This window comes from Equus przewalskii, chromosome 5, assembly GCF_037783145.1.
Source record: "Equus przewalskii isolate Varuska chromosome 5, EquPr2, whole genome shotgun sequence".
NCBI lineage: Eukaryota > Metazoa > Chordata > Mammalia > Perissodactyla > Equidae > Equus > Equus przewalskii.
Window position 1 is genome coordinate 69,199,897 of NC_091835.1, and position 20,611 is coordinate 69,220,507.

Genomic DNA, 20,611 nt, shown 5'->3' on the forward strand with positions numbered 1-20,611 from the left:
CGGGGAAGAGTGTTAGCTATATGAATGGTGTGGTGGCTGAAGAAGGTTAAGAGCTCCTGGGCTGACCATCGTCTGTGTTTACACAACCTAAAATGGTATAAATTATTAAATGTCTGTCTGTCATTACCATCATCATCATCATCTTTTTACTACTACCTTCTTGGCCTATCTTCAAAAGTTGTGAGCAGTTCAACTTGATAGAAGTAGATCTTTGCAGACTCTTAAAGCATATGTTCACTGCCAGTCTCTGGGTTTACTTTCTCAGGTGACTAATTACCTCTGCTGAGTATGTATACATTTTACTAATTTAGATCTCACTCTATTTCTCTTATTTTTAAGTGCTTGGATTACATATATTTCCAAGATCTGAATTTTTCTTCATTGCATTTTCCTTGCTGTAAATGAGATCCTCAAGCAATATTCGAAGATACTGATAATATTTTATTATGTTGCCATTCCTGTGAGGACAATGCCTAGTCAAAATTCTCGGATTTAATCTCAAACTGCCAGGTTCATAGTGATGACGAAATTTTGAAATCTGCAGTATAAATATAATACTAGTGAAGTAGAATAAAAATCCTAACCCAAAAAGGAGAAAACGGTTGCCTTGGTTTTACAAATTAAAGTTTCTAGTATCTTTCTTACTAGATTCTTATATTTAAACCCTGAGAGTGGGTTAACATCTCACCAGGACAAAAGACCTAGTAATGACTGGTCAGAAAATAAAAGTGCATTTTAAAAATAAACTACTGGTGAGAAAACTCTTGTAACACATGAGAGCAAAGAGCTAATTTTCCATCGCCTTCACTTACTAGCTGTTTGCTAGGAGGCAGATGCAACTCTGCGCCTCACATCCTCATCCGTAAAAGGGAAATAAGAATCCTCTTTCCTAGGGCTGTCTTGAGGATTAGCTAAAGCAATTGGAACATGCCTGACTCATGATAAGCATTTAATAAATGTTAGCTCTTGTTATAATTGTTCCCTGTATAAAAAAGAAATCTTAAAACTTAAAGGGAAAAAAACCAGTGAAATAGAAAAAAATAGACAGGAGACATGAATAGGCTATTCACAAAAGAAATGCAAATGGCCAGTAAATAAAGGAAAAGAATTTAATCCATATTGCTTATAAAGAAATGCAGTTAAAGTTACAGTGGGATATCTTTTTTTGCCTACCAGATTGACAAAGTATAGTAAAAACATTCTTATGGGTATTAGTGGAGTGTAAATTGCTGTAATAATTTTATAGCATAGCCTGTTAAAATGGAAGACTCATCATGCCTTTTGTACAAACGCACAAAAATATGTACAGGAGTCTTTAGTAAAGCACCGTTTTTAATAGTGAAAAATTAGAATGACCTACACAGCCAGAAAGACTAGGTACATTCTAATAGTACTAATTCCAGTAGTTTCCTGAGTGGTGACTTTGGGCAGGCACTGTGCGTATGTCTGCAGATCTGTTTCTATTCCCTTCATCTTGACCGTCAGCCTGTGAAGGGCATTGGGAGTTCCATTTTATAGCCAAAGAAATGAAGCGTAGGGAAGTGCAGGAATTTACCCAGAGTCCACATTACCAGCAAGTGGCAGAACCAGAAACTGAGCTTACATCTGACTCCAAGGGCTGTGCTCTCCCGTCCCCCATGCGATGGTGCGTTACAGAACTATCGTACAAAGGGAGCTGATCGACTGTTACCAACCTGTAACGGTATCCAAAATACAGATATTATGTGCAAAATATGTAACATACAGTTTGTGAAAAAGCAAGTTGCAAAACACTATTTATAATATAATCCCTTAAAAAAATTTTAATATGTTGATATCCACATCTGAAAAAATTCTAGAGAGAGAAACTACGAATTGTAAATGTTATCTCTTAAGGAGGTGGATTACTGGATTCACTATTTATATAATTTCAGCTTTTCAACAAGCATGTATTACTGTTATAATTTTTTTAAAGACTTTTAAAAAATCAAACGCAATTTTTAAGACAAAGCTCAGATTTTCACTTTCTTCCTTCTGTCTCTTAGGTGATTCCAGTGAATTCCACAGGCTCTCCTGTTGGGGACGTGCCATTCATCCGGTCAGGATTGCTGGGGTTTGTGGGGCCGGTAAGTGATACTTTCATGTTTGTTTTGGTACATCTGATCCAAATATTTGTACTTTAGTTCACAGAACAGAACATATTCTGATTAGTTCAAGAGTGTTACAAGGACACTTTTATATTTAGGGCAGTTCCTATAATAAGAATGTTATAAAATGAGTTAATGTTTATTGTTTCCGTTACCCAAGTTCATTTCAGTCCTTCAAACTAAGTCATTCCTTTTTTATTTTCAAAACTCTCGTCACTTATTCTTGCTAGCTTTCTTTGATTTGATTAATATGTTTCAATAATTTAGAATAGTGCTGAAAAAGTTACCTTCAATAGCAAAGGGAAACCATAGTAAATAGAGTACAAAGCATTTTCATACAAAGCGGCAGCACTACACCATGTGTGACAGTCAATTCTTCGAATGAATTGACTTTGAATTCTTTGAATGAAAGCAATTTGTTTTTCAGCAACTGGTATTTATAGGCACTGAGTTTACAGGGATAATTAGGATATAAAACCTGTTCTCCGAGAGCTCGCAGTTAGCTGCGTGAGCCAACAAGCAAGGCAGAGAGCTCCATCCTGAAGGGCTTCGCGTGACATCATGGGAAGCGTGGATTTTATTTTATAAGTAATAGGCATTCATTATCGCAGTTAAGCCCTTATACCTTCATCCATCACTAATTACCGCCTTACCCTCTCTTTCTTCTCCTCTTAGCAGCTTACCTTATATAAGAAAAGGTCTAATTTTATTTGTTTCTTCCCCACTATTTATGGGGGCAGTGGAGGTGAGGACATACCTCTAAGAGAACTGCTGTCCTAGAAAGAGAAGTCTATACCTGCTGTCTTGACTTCTTCACTCAGCACCAAGAAATTCTCAAAGACCCAGCTCCACTAGTTAGGTCCACGATGGAGCTCCAGCCATCACATCTGCCTTCCAGGAAACAGGACAGAGAAAAGCGTGCAGTCTTACTGTCTCTTAAGGAAGATTCCCTGAAGCTGCTGAGCGACACTTCCACGTATATCTCATTGTTCTGAACTAGTCACATGGCCGCCTACCTGCAGGGGAGGCTGAAATGCAGTCTTTATTTTCATCAGCCATGCCCAGCTAAAAATTCTATTACTGTGAAAGAAATAGAGAAACGGACGTTGGGGGACTAGCTGTGACTGTCTCGTTCTCTTTATTTACTTCCTGTAGCTCTTTTCAGACTATTTGGGAAATGGCTGGTTCTCTTCTGTCTTCTGGGATGGGCCAGTAGCTTCTTGAGACCAGAGGTTATATCTTACTTACCTAGGTCAGTCACTGTGTGGCCCTATATTGTGCCCAGTAAATCAGTGAGTGACATTCACATGGAGATGACTACTTCATCTTTGAATATATGTAAATGGTCCAAGAAATTTAGGAATTCTGTAATGGGAAAAATTAATTTATTGCAAATGGGTCTGGGAGAATTATTGATAATAACAGATAGTAAAATTATTTATACAGCCTTTTAAAAAGGGCATTGACAGCAGACTTTCCTGCAGCTTGTTATCTTCCTGGAAAGGAGGGGCTCGTATAGTGTTCCTTAGACCTTTCGTTATTCGCTGATTGCTAATCTTGCCAGATGGAAACAGCATTACCCTTGAACCTGAAACAGTCATTCTCACATTAAAACTGTTTTAATCTCTTCCTAATTCCAGTATTAAATGAATTAAAATTTTTCTCCTCTGCATCCATCCCATGAATAGGTACAAAAGATGAACTAATACATAATCATGGCTGGGAAAATAAACTGCTTGTGTGGAATCCTAGTTGCTTTCTTATAAAATTCCTCCCTAAGAATCGATATGAACGGATCCCCTTCTTATGTAGCATGAGACCCCATTAAGTGTAAGATGCCACTGATTTCCCTCGTGATTTCTGAGATGTCAAGATGTGAAACACTTTCTTAGAATCCATAAAATATGATATTGTTTTCTTTCTTCTATTTTTAATGAGATCTATTTCAAAGCAGGAAGTAAAATGTCTGTTTTAGTATTTGAACTATGGAAATCAAGGTAAATCCTTGTTACCTTTCAGGGCAGCTTGGTGTTTGTGGTTGGAAAAATGGATGGGTTACTGATGGTTAGTGGTCGCAGACATAATGCTGATGACATTGTTGCTACTGGATTGGCTGTTGAATCAATAAAGACTGTTTATAGAGGAAGGTGAGTAGTACAAAGTTCCAGTGTTAGCAATTCCAGTGGATTCTAAATATCTCTTTATAGGGTGATTTGAGTTGTATTCTGTAGATTCTCTTTCCAAATGATTATTTTTGGTTAAACATATCAGAAACTGGGCTTTGAGCATTTATCTTAAAATGTCTGGTTCTTTGGCTGTAATTGAGAGGAATAAGACATAACCATATCCTGTATTTCAGTTTTTAATTATTACTATTTGTTGAATCCTGAGGACTGAGAATTCTAAAACATTGAACTTCCTGCATTCCTTCAATACAGAAGTAGGCCCATTCAGTCTAGGTGAGATAGCTGCTACTCCACAGGAGTTTCACGTCTAGGAATTGTTTCTCGTACTCACCTCTAACTAAATTATTATACCATCTTAACGCAGAGACTGACGTAGTACATAAGTGCTAATTTCAGATTCCATGGATGAAGTCAATTACATATCCTTTTTTCTTTGCTTATTAATTCAAGAAAAGATGTTTGGTACATATTTGAGTAATTGATGTCCTATTTACAATGATGGACATATGTCTTTAAAGCAATCTTAGTGTCCCTGTAGTTTTTTAAGTAAGAAAAATTAATTAAACCAATACAGAACCCGTTCTTGAAGCATGTAGTTTGTTATAATGATGTGGCATCCTGTGAGAGGTAAACTCCACGGGGCACTAGACCTTCTGTCCTTGGTCACAGTATATCCCCAGCACTCAGCACAGTGCCTGGCACACGGTAGGTGTTCAGTAAATGTGTGGGTAAAAGGAAGGAAGAAAGGGAGATGGTTGGACATGCTGGCACATTCAGCTCTCCAGTGACTTCCCATTCTTTCGTGCATTCATTCAACAAATATTTATTGGGTGCCAACTGTATGCCACTCTTCCAGATGCTCAGGGTGTGGCCAAGTCTCTGCCCTTGTGAAGCTCACATTCTCGTTGGGGGAAACAGACAGGAACCACATAGGGAAACAGAGAATGTGTGAGATGCTGATAAGTGCTCTACAGAAAGAACACAGCGGGTGGGAGTGTGCTTGCCGGTTTATATAGGGTGGTCTGGGAATGCCTCACTAGTAAGGGGACGTTTGAGCGGAGACCTCACTCAGAACATCCCCGTCCCCTTGGCCTGCCAGGTCCTCTGTGACCGCCCTTGCCTGGATCTGACCTCTCCCCACCACTCTCTGCTTCACCACTCTGCTCTAGGCACACTGGCCTTCTTGCTGTTCCTCAAACCTGCCAAGCTCGTTCCTACCTCAGAACCTTTTCGCTTTCCGTTCCTCCTGCCCGGAAACCTCTTCCTCCAGATCTTCGCATGGCTCGCGTCCTCACCTCATTCAGGTCTCTGCTCCAGTGTCCACTCCTCAGGGAGGCGCTCCCCAACCACCCTGCCTTTGTAGTCCGCCCCCCGCACACCACTCCACCTCCTTACCCCGCCTTAGTTTTCTCCCAGTGTGTATTACACATGACATTATTTTATATTGATTTTTTTGTTCTGTCTCTCTGACACACAAGCTCCATGAAGACAGGGACTTTGTCTTATTTATCACTATGTCCCAACATTCACAACAGTGGTGCTTAATACGTGTTATTTGAGTCCTTGTTTTGATGGTAATGATTGTGACATTTTCTTTTCTAAACTACTCATTCCTGGGTAGTGTGGTGGGGATGTCCCCTCTCTGTGATTCCAACTGAGCAAAGCAACTAGGACTGGTTATGAAGGGAGTGCTGATGTGTCTGATCTGTCTCTCTTAGAATTGCTGTGTTTTCTGTGTCTGTATTTTATGATGAGCGCATCGTGGTGGTCGCGGAACAAAGACCCGACGCGTCTGAGGAAGACAGTTTCCAGTGGATGAGCCGCGTGCTGCAGGTGAGCGCGCCGTGGGTCTTTGTCCAGGTGGAGTGGCTTTGTTGTCAGAGTGGCCCCAACCACTAATGAAGCATTTTCTTTGATGGGCCAGTTATGCCACCGTATTTTCTTCTTCTTAATCACTACTGAAATATTCTGGGTACTATTAGCAAAATCAGATAATTGATACCATTTCTCTTTGTGGACCACATGGTATTTTTCTGCTCCAGTTGCCAAGAACAATTAAATTGATTTGCCTCAGCAAATTCTTTCACTTTTTTGTGCCTGAGTGTTTACTACCCATGAAAGTTTTAACAATCCATATGTGGAACACATCTTTTTCAGTAATCAATCCTTTCGTCAACAGCTACAGTCTTACTACAGGCTATAAGTGGTGCCTAGAGTTCGAGGGATGCAAGAAAATATAAGACGTTGTTCTTACCCTGAAGGAGCTTTAATGTGGAGTTTAGAGATCTAGGTGAGATAAACCACTAGGGCAGGAGGAGGACTTGGCTCGGTGTAAGGGATGTAGTTCTAGAGGGGGCAGGCTGGAATGATAGAGAGAGCCCAGTCTTCATTCAGAATCACAGACTTTGAATCCCACCTTCACTCCCTACCACGTCTGTGCCTTTGGGCGAGTTACTTAACCTCGCTGAGTTTATTTCCTAACCTGTAAAGTGGGGATAAAATCATCTATATTACAGAGCTTATTGGAAGGATTAATTGATAGTAATTAGGTAATTAATGGAAGTATTTAGTGCCTGCATTCAGTAAATGATGATGATGATGCTGATTAACATCAAAAATAATAATCATAGTCATAATCTCCAGTCAGGAGTTTAGAGAGGCCCACTCTGTCTTTAACCTTCCCTGTCACTCTGTCTCTTCGCTCTTCTTTGTTTTTCTACTTGAACTGTCACCATCTAAGTATGTTTATATTTATTGTTTTCTACATGCACTGTAATATAAGGCCCATGAAGGCCAGGACTTTCTCTCTTCTGTTCGCTGCTCAATCCCCAGAGCCTAGTAGCTGTGCCAGCACACCATCGTGGTCAGTTCAGTTAATATTTGTTGAATAAATGGATGATCCAAAGAAAGCAAGGACTGTCCCTGCCATAGCAACTCCTACGTTATTGGGAGTGTCCCAATGTCTATAACTTACTTGTCTGCTTGGGGCGTTTGGATTTATTTACTGCCAGTTAGCAGTAATGTTTTAGAAATGATGCAAGCATGAGATGAGTGATGGGCCTAGATGACTTTTACGATTTCTTCCTAACCTCAGGGTCTGTGATTCTGAATTATCAGCTGGTATAGCATAGGTTGTTTGTAGCGGAAAATCAGAGAAAAGAAAGAAAATGTACTGAAGGTAGACTAGACAGAAAAGACTATGAAGTAGATGGGCCTGAGCTGATCTCAGAAGGATGGCTAAGAATTAGGCTTGCAAAGAGAATGTTTCTTTATACTGTTCATATTTTCGAGCAAACAGACTGCTTATTTCATTCAGAATGAACTTTGGCGCATAATGGTAGAATCTTGTGGTGAATTACACGTTTTTTTCCTATTGCAGGAAACTGAAATGAAATCCCCCAAGATATTGGTTACTTTTCCCTGGAAAGCAACCATAGGAATTAAATTAAAACTAATTTACTAATCCAAATTCCTGTAAGGGTCATTTGGGGTCTGATTTGAGCGTGAAATAAGAGGGCGTTATTTCCATCTCTGTGGCGTCTCAGCTTGGGGCACTTGGATCCGTAGCCGAGTGTAAGGACACCACATGTTCGGGAGGTTAGAGCCCAGAGGCTGTTAGATTCCAGGTCCATTCCTAATATAAACTGCATACCGCACTCAGCACCTTCTACGGAAGGTGGCGAATAGATGACTTCCCAGATGGTGTGTTTTCAGTGACGAATCCAGGATAGCATTTGTCAGTCATTACTCTAGATCCTATCCGGTAAAAGATGTAGTATGAGGTAAAAAGATGCAAAGAAAAACAAAAAGCCCCACCTTTTTATGACATCTGTTTTCTTAGGATGTTCAAGAGTTGCTCTTATAAAAATACAGTAACAGAGCATGGACCTGGAGTGAGGTTCCGTGAGGCATAAATCCCAGCTCCACCGAACTTTTTGCCTCAGTTTCTTCGTCGATAAAATAAAGAATTAAATCTGTAAAATGGGGATGATAACATCTCCTGCCTTATAGGGTGGTGTGAGGACTAAATGAGATAATACAGGTAAATTGTTTAGAGTAATCCCTAACCCATACTCAGATGTAATAACTGTTTCCTGTTGTTATTATCCTTAGTTTAAAAAAGTATGCTTGTTGAAGGAAAGACATTTCTTGGTTAGTTCTGACTCTCATGTCAGAAGTTTCCACTGGCAAATGAACTTTGTGGAGTCCTGTTCTCTTCCAATGCTCCACTCCCATGTCCTGCAGTGCTCCATCCCGTGTCCTGCCATATAAAATAGAGATTAAGGGGAGATTTACAATAGTTTGGCCCCATATGCTCTCTGACATCAGTTGGCATAAGATGTGCATAAAATTGCATATCGTACCAGCTGTTTCACAACCTAGTAGCCACCCTTTGAGTAATTGCTTTTACACATTTAATAATTTTCAGGAGTAATTTCTAATTTTTATTTTTGTATTTGGAAAATTCTCAAAACAAAGGTAATTTTAATTAAAATGCATTTATAAAACCCTAGCAATTCAAAGTCTTTTAGCAGAACAGATAAATTCCCATAAAAAGTGATGGATTGTCATCATCCCAAAAGTTAGTAATACTGTTTTCCAGTTTGCAAAGTTAGTTAGATGCCTCACATTGGTAATATTTTTGAAAACTTGAGACCCAGGCTTTACAAATTGCAACTTGTCTTTTGTTTTTTTCTATTTGCTTTTCCCCATACCTACCAATGGTAGTTATTAGGAGCTCACCTTTAATGAGTCTTTCCAAAAGATAACTCTCTCTTTTTGCACTCATATTTTACCACTTGATAGAACACTTACTTAAATGATGTGAACACAATAACAAGCACAGCTGGCGTGAAAGACATCGAAGAGCACAGCTGACACTCAGCACGTGCAGAGGCGCGTGGCTGGGGGCAGAGGCGCAGTCAGGGAGCTGGTGGCCTCCAGGGCTCCCTGTGCAGCAGGCTCACCTGGATGTTTCACAGAGGGGATTCCTGGTAACCTGGTGAACCACTTCAGGAGGGACCCACTTACAGAGCTTCTGTTGTGTTCATAATAAAAGTACTTTGCCTCTTCTTCATTGAGCCATGTTGGACAATGAAAATATTAAAAGAACCAAAACAAATTTCTAGGTTTCTGATCTCACTCAAGAGAGAACATATTGAGGTTTATAAATCAGTATCCACGGAGCCAGCTTGGTGGCGCAGCGGTTAAGTGTGCACGTTCTGCTTTGGTGGCCCGGGGTTTGTCACTTTGGATCCCGGGTCCGGACATGGCACTGCTTGGCAAGCCATGCTGTGGTAGGCATCCCACATATAAAGTGGAGGAAGATGGGCACGGATGTTAGCTCAGGGCCAGTCTTCCTCAGCAAAAAGAGGAGGATTGGCAGCAGATGTTAGCTCAGGGCTAATCTTCCTCAAAAAAAAAAAAAAAAATCAGTATCCACCTCTGACCGTTTGCATCCTGTCTTACCCTTCTGTAGATCTCTGCCATCGCTGAAGTGGTTAGGTACCTTTACATGTATGGGATCTTAATATTCTAGATCTAGACTAGTTAGAGAAAGAAAAATCATAGAGTAAAATAATGGATTATCTTAGGAGGCTGTAAAATGTAGTAAAATTAATCTCACTGAATTTTTTTTTTATTTTTCTAGGCAATCGATAGCATTCATCAAGTAGGGGTTTATTGCCTTGCTCTGGTACCTGCCAATACATTGCCAAAAACTCCACTAGGAGGGATTCATATATCTCAGACGAAACAGCTCTTTCTGGAGGGATCTCTACATCCTTGCAATATTCTCATGTGCCCGCATACATGTGTGACCAATTTGCCAAAACCCCGGCAAAAGCAACCAGGTAATGTGCTGACTTTGACAACATAACATTAAAATTGTAGCTTCAAGAAGCTGAATTCTACCACCATGATTCTTTCTCTAGAGTTAGACTTTACAATGATTAGCAACAAAAGTATAGTATCAGCTGACCAAAAGCACGGAGGATGGAGACCTTGCTGAATAGGCCTCTCTGGGTTTCCTGTTGGCTCCCTCTTCTGAGTAATTCTCGGTAGGTGCCTCCATTTCCCCTGGCTGTAAGGTCTGGCATCAAGATGATCAGAATCCTCCTTGTGGAAGTAGAGTAAGGTTCTGATAATAAGAATACTTAGTATTTATTGAGTGCTTGCTAAAAGCCAAACGCTAGCTAGTTTTTACATTTTACAGATGTGATCCCAAAGCTTTGCCCCCAGCTGTGGAAGGTAAAGTTCAGAAAAGTTAAGAATTGTGCCCAAAGTCATATAGATAGTCATATAGTTAGTTAGTTAGTGACAGAGCTGAGATTCACACTGATTGTGACTAAAGTCCACACCCTGAGTCGTTGTGTTCTACTGGCTTTCTGTCGGGCATCTCTTACCTAGAGTTATCCCTCACTCATTTTTAGCTCTAGGCGTCTGATTTGGGCCTATAACGCTGCTGAGGAGCAAGATTCTTAATTCAGAAATTTTCTGGATTAGAAGCACAAGATTAATAGCATGTTTTGCATTTGCCATATTCCAATAAATTCAAGACGCAAATAAGAGTATGTGAATTGCCATATGTAAAAGAGAAAAAACCAAATAGTCAGTTTTACCCTTTTGCCTAATTTCTGAGCAGACCTATGTTATAGAGTTAACTGAATAGGAGGCTAAAGGCATGAGTAACTGGTAGTCAGTCATGTTAAAATATCTGTTCAATCCAATGTGAAATCATTCAGTTTTGTTGATGTTTTTAATTTAAATGAGAAATTAATGAGAGGCTCCTTGTTTCCTGTATGCCTGAAAACACAGAAGAGCCAAAATCTGGCCTTTACAGATCCCACTATCCACACACACACACACTGTGCATCAGCACATCAGCCTCCAAATGTTGGGAAAAGAAGATAAAAATGAGAAGTGTGGCATTTAATTATATTTCTGTGAGACAGCTTTTGCTGAAAGGTGAACATGACGTACAGTAATAAAATGTAAAGTAAGCCTCTGACTCTCTAGGAAATTTTCATCAGATATTGAAATGTTAATGCACTCTGCAGTAGTTGCTTCAGTGGTCTGGTGGCTGAAGACCATATCACAGTTGTTTACCTAGATATCGTCAACTCATCCGCTAACCTTATCTCAGTAACGATGTACATTGAGCTAAACTATATATGATATTTATCAGTTTCTGCTAATGGAAATAAGAGTTTATGGAAGCTAATATTGTAAAGGGGTAGTCACAATCAAGAAGTCTGTACATTACTAATTAAGAAATGTAGAAAAAGAAGTATTTTCAAACACGTTCCCTGTTTCAGTGTCTGACAGATGTATAAAACACAGAAATCTTCCTCCATCTCAAATCTTGTTAGACTGAAGTCCTATATTCATCATATGAGTAAGATACTGTTTTAAATAGCCTTTAATCTAGGGTTTTTTTAACAAAACTTTTCATGTCATAGTAGATGCTTGAAAGATGCTTAGAGACATAGTAGGTGTTTCAAACATTGCTTTTGCTAACCAGATTTCAGCCAATTTTATTTGGTAAAACCTGTATAAAAGATTTATTCCTGAGCCCCCATAGGCACGGTAGCCACCTGTCTGATGGAAGCATTAGGTTTGGATTCTGTATTTTTTGCTGTCTGTTGTGATTGCCTGCTCAGATCTTAACGGGATGCATATGGATCGGACCATGGCAGTTTGAAAATCATGGTGTAGATGGTGTGGAGATGACATGAGGATAGCATGAGAAGTCGGCGTTTACAAAGAATACAGGAAAGTTGAGATGGGTAGGAGTGAGGTAAGAAAGGAAAGGAGAGGAAAAGGAAGATGGAAAAGGTGTCAAGGCAGCCTGATGACAAAAATCTCGTTGAGATGCCTACTGGAGCTATTGTGTAAAGAATGGGAATGCGTTAGGACTGGTTTTGGCTGCAAGTTTCAGAAAAACATAACAGCCTCTTAAACAAGAGACAGGTTTATTTCTCTCTCAGGTAAAAGAAGTCCAGAGCTAGACAGTCCAGGGCTGGGATGGGAGCTCCTCAGTCATTGTGGTTCCAGCTTCCCATCTTTTTGCTCTGTTTTTATCATCAGTCAACTGTTGTTATAGATATGCTGCATAACAAATAACCCTAAAACTCAGTGGCTTGAAATAAGAAGCATTTATTTTTCATTCATGGGATGTAGATCTGAGCTTGGCTGGGGTCGTCTGGGCTTGGCTTGGCTCCAGGCTGTAGGTTGGGTTCAGAACTGTTCCCTGTGTCTCCTCATCATGGGACCAGCAACTACCTGGGTCATTTTTTTCTCAAGGCAGATGGCATAAGCAAGAAGGCAAGCCAAACACACAAGCATATTTAAAGCTTCTGTTTGTATCTTGTCCCCTAACATTTCATTGTCCAAAACAAGTCGGCCCGTGTCCAAAGTCAGTCGAGCAGGGAGGTGTACCCTCCCCTGTAGTCACAGCAAGGACACGGAGGAGAGGAAGGGTTGTAGGAAAATAACACAATCTGCCACAGCCGTCTTTGGCATCCTGCCTCAGGGTCCAGTCAGGCTCCCTGACCTTGAGCCATCCTTCCTGCATTCCAGCTAGGAGGTGGGAGAAGAAGGCAAAGAAGGAAATACTCTTCTCCTTTAAATATATTTTCTAGAAATTGCACATAGTACTTTACATATTACTCTCCCACACCATAGAATATAGTCTTTATTCCAGGCATTTGCCCAACAAAAAACTAAGGGTTCTGTTTTTAAGGAAGAAGAGAATGGATATTGGGGTTGATAACTAGTGGTCTTTGCCACAGGAAGTTGAGTTTTGTGGGAAAAATAATAAGGCATGTTTACAGGTACAGCAAAGAGCAGTTAGCCTCTGAGGTGTTATTGCTTCCAATTTTCACTCTCTGTGACCCATAGACTCAAGAAATGCACAAAGAAGGACCGCAAGAAATTGCTGCTGAATTATTTTTGTTGTTTTAAACTGCTCTGAAAAATTCCCTTTTTAAAATATCATGCCTTTATTAATTTTACAGTGTGAATCCAGGATTGGGCAACTTACGGTCATGTGCACTGAGTCCCTGCCTTTGTAAAAGACTGTCTCTAACATGATATATCTACAACTTATTATGCAATTTCTTAGGAAGGAATTTTGCATATTATACTTAAAATTACAGTAGACACTTTGTAGACTAAAACTGTTCAGCGGTCAGTGTGTTGGAGTACATTATCCTTTTTGAGGTTTTTAAAAAAATTTTTTAACTTTTTATTTTGAAATAATTTCACACTTACAAAAAAATTGCCACAGAATTCCTGTATACTCCTTACGCAGCTTTCTCAAATATTTAAGAGTGATTCTGTGATTTAAATGATTTTGTTCTAGCTGTTCCAGTACATTTCTGATCAACAGATTTTGGCAATAAAAGTTAGTTAACCTTAATCCAAGTGTAGTGTCAGCATTATTCCAAGCTCAGCTGGTGATAAGTCGTGTTATCTTTTAGCCATCTTCCTAGTTTGATAAGTTTGTGTCTTAGTCTTTAAGTGCCCACGAAGACAGGCAGCAGCACCAGAGCACTGATTTTCTTGAGGGGGGGAGGGGTCTCCCTTTTTTTTCCCCAAGTGTCAATCAAACCTGTGGAAAGGTTGAAAGAAAACTGTATAATGAACACCCGTGACCCTTGCCCTAGATTCACCGACTGTTAACATTTTGTTTGACTGAACAATTTGAGAGTAAATTGTTGGAGGCATCATGACACTTCACCCCTAAGCATTTCAGCAAGGTCTCTCTGAAGAACAGAAACACTCTCCTAAAATTTTCCTAATCAACCACAATGCCATTATCCTATTAAGAAATGTAACCTTGGGGGCTGGGCCCTGTGGCGGAGTGGTTAAGTTTGCGCACTCCGCTGCGGCGGCCCAAGGTTTCGCTGGTTTGGATCCTGGGCGCAGACATAGCACCTCATCAGGCCATGCTGAGGCGGCATCCCACATGCCACAGCTCAAAGGACCCACAACTAAAAATACGCAACTATGCACTGGGGGGCTTTGGCAGAAAAAGGAAAAAAATAAAATCTTTAAAAACATCCTCTGAATTCAGTATTTAAAAAAAATTTTTTTTTTAAAGATTTCATTTTTCCTTTTTCTCCCCAAAGCCCCCTGGTACATAGTTGTGTATTTTTAGTTGTGGGTCCTTTGAGTTGTGACGTGGGACACCGCCTCAGCATGGCCTGATGAGCGGTGCCATGTCCACACTCAGGACTCAAACCAGCAAAACCCTGAGCTTCTGAAGCGGAGCGCACGAACTTAACCACTCAGCCATGGGGCCAGCCCCTCACCCTCAAAATTTTTTTTTTAAATTAAGAAATGTAACCTTAATACAATGTCACCTAATAGTATACAGTCTGTATTCAGATTTCTCCAGTTGTTTGTTACAGCTGATTTTTTAAAAATCCATTGTCCACTCAAGGTCATGCATTGCGTTTAGTGGTCATGTCCTTTAATTTAAAAGCTCCCAACTCTGTTTTGTCTTCAGGACACGGACCTTTTTGAAGATCCCAGGCTAGTTGTCTTGCAGAATGTCCCACAATCTGGATTTCATTATTCACTTTCAGTACAGCCCTTCTGATATTCCTGATGAACTCACCCACAGTCCTCGTAGATAGCAGATTTCTTTCCAGACTAGATATTCACTACTGTTAAGCCCACTTTTAGGATTGTATCGTGATTGGAGCAGATGAAATTATTTATCAGTGGGAACCAGTGCAACCCACTGTCCTCAGAGTGAAAACTTCCCTATGCCCAAGCTACAGGAGCCCACCTGCCCTTCTCCACCCCCATCCCTGTGTCCTCTGGTCCTATTTTGTTTTTTTCTGGCACTTCCTGCTACGTGACATCATTTGTTTTTCTACAGTCATCGCTCTGTATCTGCGGGTTCCGCATCTGCAGATTGAACCAAACGTGGATGGAAAAGCCAACAATGGCTGCATCTGTACTGAACATGTACAGGCTTTCTTTCCTTGTCATTATTCCCTAAAGAATACAATATAATAACTATTTACATATCGTTTACATTTTATTAGGTATTATAAGTAATCTAGAGATGATTTAAAGCATATGAGAGGGTGTGCATAGGTTATGTGCAAATACTACACCATTGTGCATAAGGGACTTGAGCATCTGTGGATAATGGTATGGGGGGCGGTCCTGGAACCATTCCCCGCAGATACTGAGGGACAACTGTATGCATTTATTGATTGCCTTTCCCCACTAGAATACAAGCTGTCTTCTTGTTTGCTACTGTGTTCCCAGTGCCTGGAGAGCGCTCAGTCAGTGTTGTTGAATGAACGTTTGATCCAGTTTTGGTTAGCCTGGAAATGCTTTGGCAATATGTAGCTTGAATTACCATCTTCAGAGAGTTGATTTTTGCCTTTACTTACAGGTGTAGGCCCTGCTTCTGTGATGGTTGGGAATCTGGTTGCTGGAAAACGCATAGCACAAGCTGCAGGCAGGGATCTCGGGCAAATCGAAGAGAATGATTTGGTGAGGAAGGTGAGTGCTCCAGAAGCATTGATTTTTACAAACAAGCCAAGGACAGAACTTATACTTCAGGTAACAGATGGGAGGTGCATTGTCCAACTTCTAAAAAGTTGCTGACCCCGATTCTTTTTTCTGCTTTATGACTTCAGCACCAGTTTCTGGCGGAGATTTTGCAGTGGCGAGCCCAGGCAACTCCTGACCATGTACTCTTCATGCTGTTAAATGCCAAGGTATTAAAAATTCAATTGTATTTCTAATCAGCTGAATATTGTGGGAGTGTCTTAGGCACTCTTGATCTCTTTCTTTCATCAGAAAATTTTTATTGCCGATTCTGAGGAAGGAGTTACTGTTTTCTCGTTGTTTTGACATCCGAGGATAAATTGTGCAATCACTGCGAAGTTGAAAGAGGCCTCCTGGGGTGCTGTTTAGTGCTGTCTCTTCTCGTGTTACGTCAAGTCGTCTTTATGGAGTTCTGCTAGGAACGGTGGGGGCCACAGTGAATTACACAGACCTACAGTACTCGGAATGCACTAAGTCCTGTAATTTTATACCAAATTTGACTCTTAATTCTTTGATTTATGCCAAGAATAAGATTACTTTAGATCAACATTTTAAAATCCAGATTTATTTTTAGTACATACTTAAATGATTTATTGCTAACAGATAAAAAACAAATTGGAAATTATTCAAGAGTACATTTAACTACTGCTTTCTGATGGATAGTTCACTAGATTATTGTTTTTGGGTTTTGGGTTTTTTTTGCTGGGAAAGATTCACCCTGAGCTAACACCTGTTGCCAATCTTCCTCTCTTTTTTTTTGTTTCTCCCCAAAGCCCCAGCACATAGTTCTATGTTCTAGTTGTAAGTCCTTCTAGTTCTTCTCTGTGAGCCGCTGCCACAGGATGGCTGACAGATGAGTGGTGTGTTTCCATGCCGGCAACTGAACCCAGGGTGCCAAAGTGGAGCATGCCGAACTTCAACGACTAGGCCGTCAGGGCTGGCTCAGAATGCTGTGTTTTTTAAGTTGTGCATTCTGTCGGAGTCGGCTGAGAGGTGTTTGTTTTAATGGCTGAGTCAGAGGCTAAAAGCTCTGACCACGGCATATAACAGTCTTTCTCACCAGCAGGGGCAAGACTGGAGGGCTTGTTGGAATCTCTTAGAGGACTTACCCAAATTGCCCTTTTCTGCCCCAGCCCCTTAGATTCTGATACTGATATGTACACACACACACACACACACACACAGACCTTTGAGAATTTGTACAATGATAGAACTTAATGATAGGAATATCCTGTGCATCTCAGTGAAAAATCAATGAAATATTAAGAAACATTGCTCTGTGGTACAAAATTTTGGGACTTCTTCCTCCACTTCTGCGTGAAGTGGGCTTCTCTTCAAGCCATGAATCGGTTAGGGTCCTTGCATTTCAGCAAGAAGATGTCAGTCCAGCTTGCTCCCCACTCCACTTATAGTTAAAATTAGAGCCCTGTGAAATCCATACTCCAGATATTTGTTAGCGAGCATAAATTCAAATTTGCTCCTTGGTTAGGGAAATAACATATATGGAGGACGAAAGGACATGTAGTCCATTTATTCTTCTGCATATTCTAACATTTTACCTCGGATTAGCCCAGACCTCTAGAAAGCTTAGTAACCATACATCACTGTTCTCTCAGGCTCAGATAATTGTTTTTCCTGAAGTTTAGTTTGCTGCTGTACCGTGGACCAAAATGAGGAATGGTGTAAGAAATGGCCCTATGAGTTTAACCCTGCCTTTAGCCAACAGGATATTCATTTTCCTGTTGTAACCTCAGTGTTCAACAACAGACAATTGACTGAGTAAATTATGGCATATAAACATGATGAAATACAATGCAGCCTTTCAAAACAATGATATAGAAAAATATTTGATGACCCAGAAAATATTCATAATATATAAGCAGAAAAAGTAGGACATAAACTTCAATAAATATTGGATTACTTACTGAAGACCTTATTCTGGGTGCTTTCTATGTTATAGTTCATTTTAGGATTGAGGAAAATGAGGCACAGAGACATAAAATGACTTGCCTGAGGTCGCAGGGCTAGTAAGAGGGAAGACTAAGAAATTAGCTCTTTCATTTGAACCCAAACTGGCTTAAGAACCCACATTCTTAACCAATGCACTACACAGCTTCTGGAATATAGTACAATAAGATAGCTTTCTTTTTAATGTTGCATGTGAATTTATGTATAAATATACCCATTTTTTAAAAAATAAGAAAATATACACTGAAATGTTAATAGTGGTTACATCTTATATTTATTTATATTGTCCAAATTTTCTATAATGAACTTGTACAATTTTATATTAATGAAATAAAAAAGTTATTTGTAAAAGAAACAGCTCGGTAAAACTTTATATTGTGAGGGGTTTTTTTTGAGTTATAAAGTTGCAATAATTAAGACATTGTGGTATTGGCATGATAAAGAACAATTTGGCGTTATCCAGTAAAGTTGAAGATAAGCATATGCAATGACCCAGCAATGCCATTTCTAGGTCTAAGCCCAACCAAAACTCGTATATTTATGCACCAGGATACATGTACAAGAGTAAGTGTCCATCAGCAGTAGAATGGATGAATAAATTGTTGTATGTTCATACGATTAAATACAGCAACGAAAATGAACTACACCTGTGCCCTGCAGCAGCGCTGTCTCAAGATAATGTTGAGAGAAGGAAGCAAAACACAAAAATATGTACAGTACAGTTCCAGTTATATAAAATCAAATATTTCATGGGTGGTAAAAATATTTTAAATAAAAGAAATCAGCAGTTAACATTAAGACAGTAGGGACCTATGGAGGGAGAGAGAAGGCTGGCCCGGCGGGCCCCAGGGGGTGCTTCTGAGCTGCTGTCAGTGGCCTTTCTCGCGTCTTGCTGGGTCTTACGCAGATGCTTGCTGTATAATTTTTCATTAAGCTCTTCCTTCATATTTTATGCACTTTCCCGTTGGTGTGTTATGTTTCACAAGGGAACGGGTTCAAAAAGCCTAGCTCAGTGAGACTTGAATCGACAGTAAGGATAGTTATGAAGACCCGCCGGAGAACTTATTCTCAGGATCAGGGAGAGTTGGCCGCCTTCTAATCTGCTGATGGACTGTGATTCATTGTGACTGTTTTTGTTTCCATCTTTCTTCTTAGGAAACTCAGAGCTAAACTTGTGTTTCATGCACAACAAATGTAGGAGCCCACATACCCAGTGTGTATTGTCCTGACCTCACTCCTGCCCTCATCGGCTTTTATTTCCTTTATTTTTCCTCCCCTCTTATTTCGTCATTTAAATAAAAAATTCACTATGTATTTTTTTTTTTAAAGATTGGCATCTGAGCTAACAACTGTTGCCAATCTTCTTTTTTTTTTCTTCTGCTTTTTTTCCCCAAATCTCCCCACTACATAGTTGTACATTTTAGTTGTGGGTCCTTCTAGTTCTGGTATGGGGGACGCCACCTCACGATGGCCTGATGAGTGGTGCCACGTCTGCGCCCAGGATCCAAACCAGCGAAACCCGGGGCCACCGAAGTGGAGCAGACGAACTTAACCACTCGGCCACGGGCCAGTCCCCAAAAAGTTCTTACGTATTTTTAAAACTACCTTAAATGAGACAGGCTGTAAATACATGTTTGATTTAAGTTAATGTTGCTATTCACTGAGTACCTTCAGACATTGAAAGAGAAAAGGGATCCCGCACTTGTCTTTTGGTACTGGCAGAATTTTCACTGAATCTATAACTTGCTAAAGATAATCTCCCAAGGCACAAGCCTTTCATATAGTGTGGAATTGTGTTAATCTGTTACTGTTTTATTTCCTTACTGAGCTTTGATCCGCTTCTGTTTCAAGGGCACTCCTGTGTGCACAGCCAGCTGCCTGCAGCTGCATAAGCGAGCAGAGAGGATTGCGTCTGTTCTTGGTGATAAGGGACATCTAAATGCAGGAGACAACGTGGTGTTGCTCTATCCACCTGGTGAGTGTTGGGCTGGTAGACTAGGCTTGCGCTCCATTTCTAGACTACAAGCTGTAAGAGGACAGGAACTCACAGCCTCCAGGAGCCTGTGCGCGTGGGCCAAGGTGTAAACCCGGCCACCCCGCCCCCTGCCCAGCGTTGGGCAGCACGATGTTGTATTTACTCTTGCATTTCCACTGCCTAGCTTAGTGCCTGGCACTGTGGTAAATAGGAATGAATGAATGAGGACGTCTGACTTGTGGAAACCCTCAAAAGAAATGCTTTGTTTCTAGGAGTGTTCAGGAATGAGACCATTTCATCTAGTTTCCAAAGGCCTGTTGGGCATGAACTCTTTGACCTCACGTTCTTCATACCATGATTAATGTTTGGTATTCCTCAAATGCTGCTTTTTATCTTCCATGCTCTAATTTAAATCAACAACCCTCTCTTCACACTAAGAGGGACTCAGAATTATTTGATGGTAGTTTGATGTAAATATTCAAAATTTTAGGTAAAATATCTGAGTTGTCCCTTTCTTTATTCTTCTGCCAGCTAACCCACTCATACATCCACCTTTTTTTGGTCTCTTATCTCCCTTGCTTCATTTTGCTCTGTGATTCTTACTATGCTATTTTATTTACACTGATACTAGGATTCCTCAGAAGGTTATCTGGTAAAAGAATCCTCCTACGGTGTTCCTGTGAGATGGCCTTCCATCCACCAGTCAGTGACGTGGTGATGGGGCAGAGCTCTGCCTGGTGCAGGCCACCCTCCCGGTCCTGACATTGCAGAGTCTTCTT

General features: G+C 40.4%; 1 protein-coding gene across 9 annotated transcripts in view; it reads left to right on the top strand.

The window, feature by feature from the left end:
* The window catches only part of DIP2B (disco interacting protein 2 homolog B), a 209,792-nt gene that overhangs the window by 167,763 nt on the left and 21,418 nt on the right, over positions 1 to 20,611 (top strand). For all 9 annotated transcript variants that reach the window (XM_070621288.1, XM_070621291.1, XM_070621289.1 and 6 more), the window contains 7 exons: positions 2,025 to 2,105; positions 4,146 to 4,273; positions 6,031 to 6,145; positions 9,963 to 10,164; positions 15,732 to 15,841; positions 15,979 to 16,059; positions 19,709 to 19,832. In XM_070621288.1, the coding sequence (XP_070477389.1) occupies positions 2,025 to 2,105; positions 4,146 to 4,273; positions 6,031 to 6,145; positions 9,963 to 10,164; positions 15,732 to 15,841; positions 15,979 to 16,059; positions 19,709 to 19,832 (841 nt within the window). The remainder of the gene's footprint in view (positions 1 to 2,024; positions 2,106 to 4,145; positions 4,274 to 6,030; positions 6,146 to 9,962; positions 10,165 to 15,731; positions 15,842 to 15,978; positions 16,060 to 19,708; positions 19,833 to 20,611) is intronic.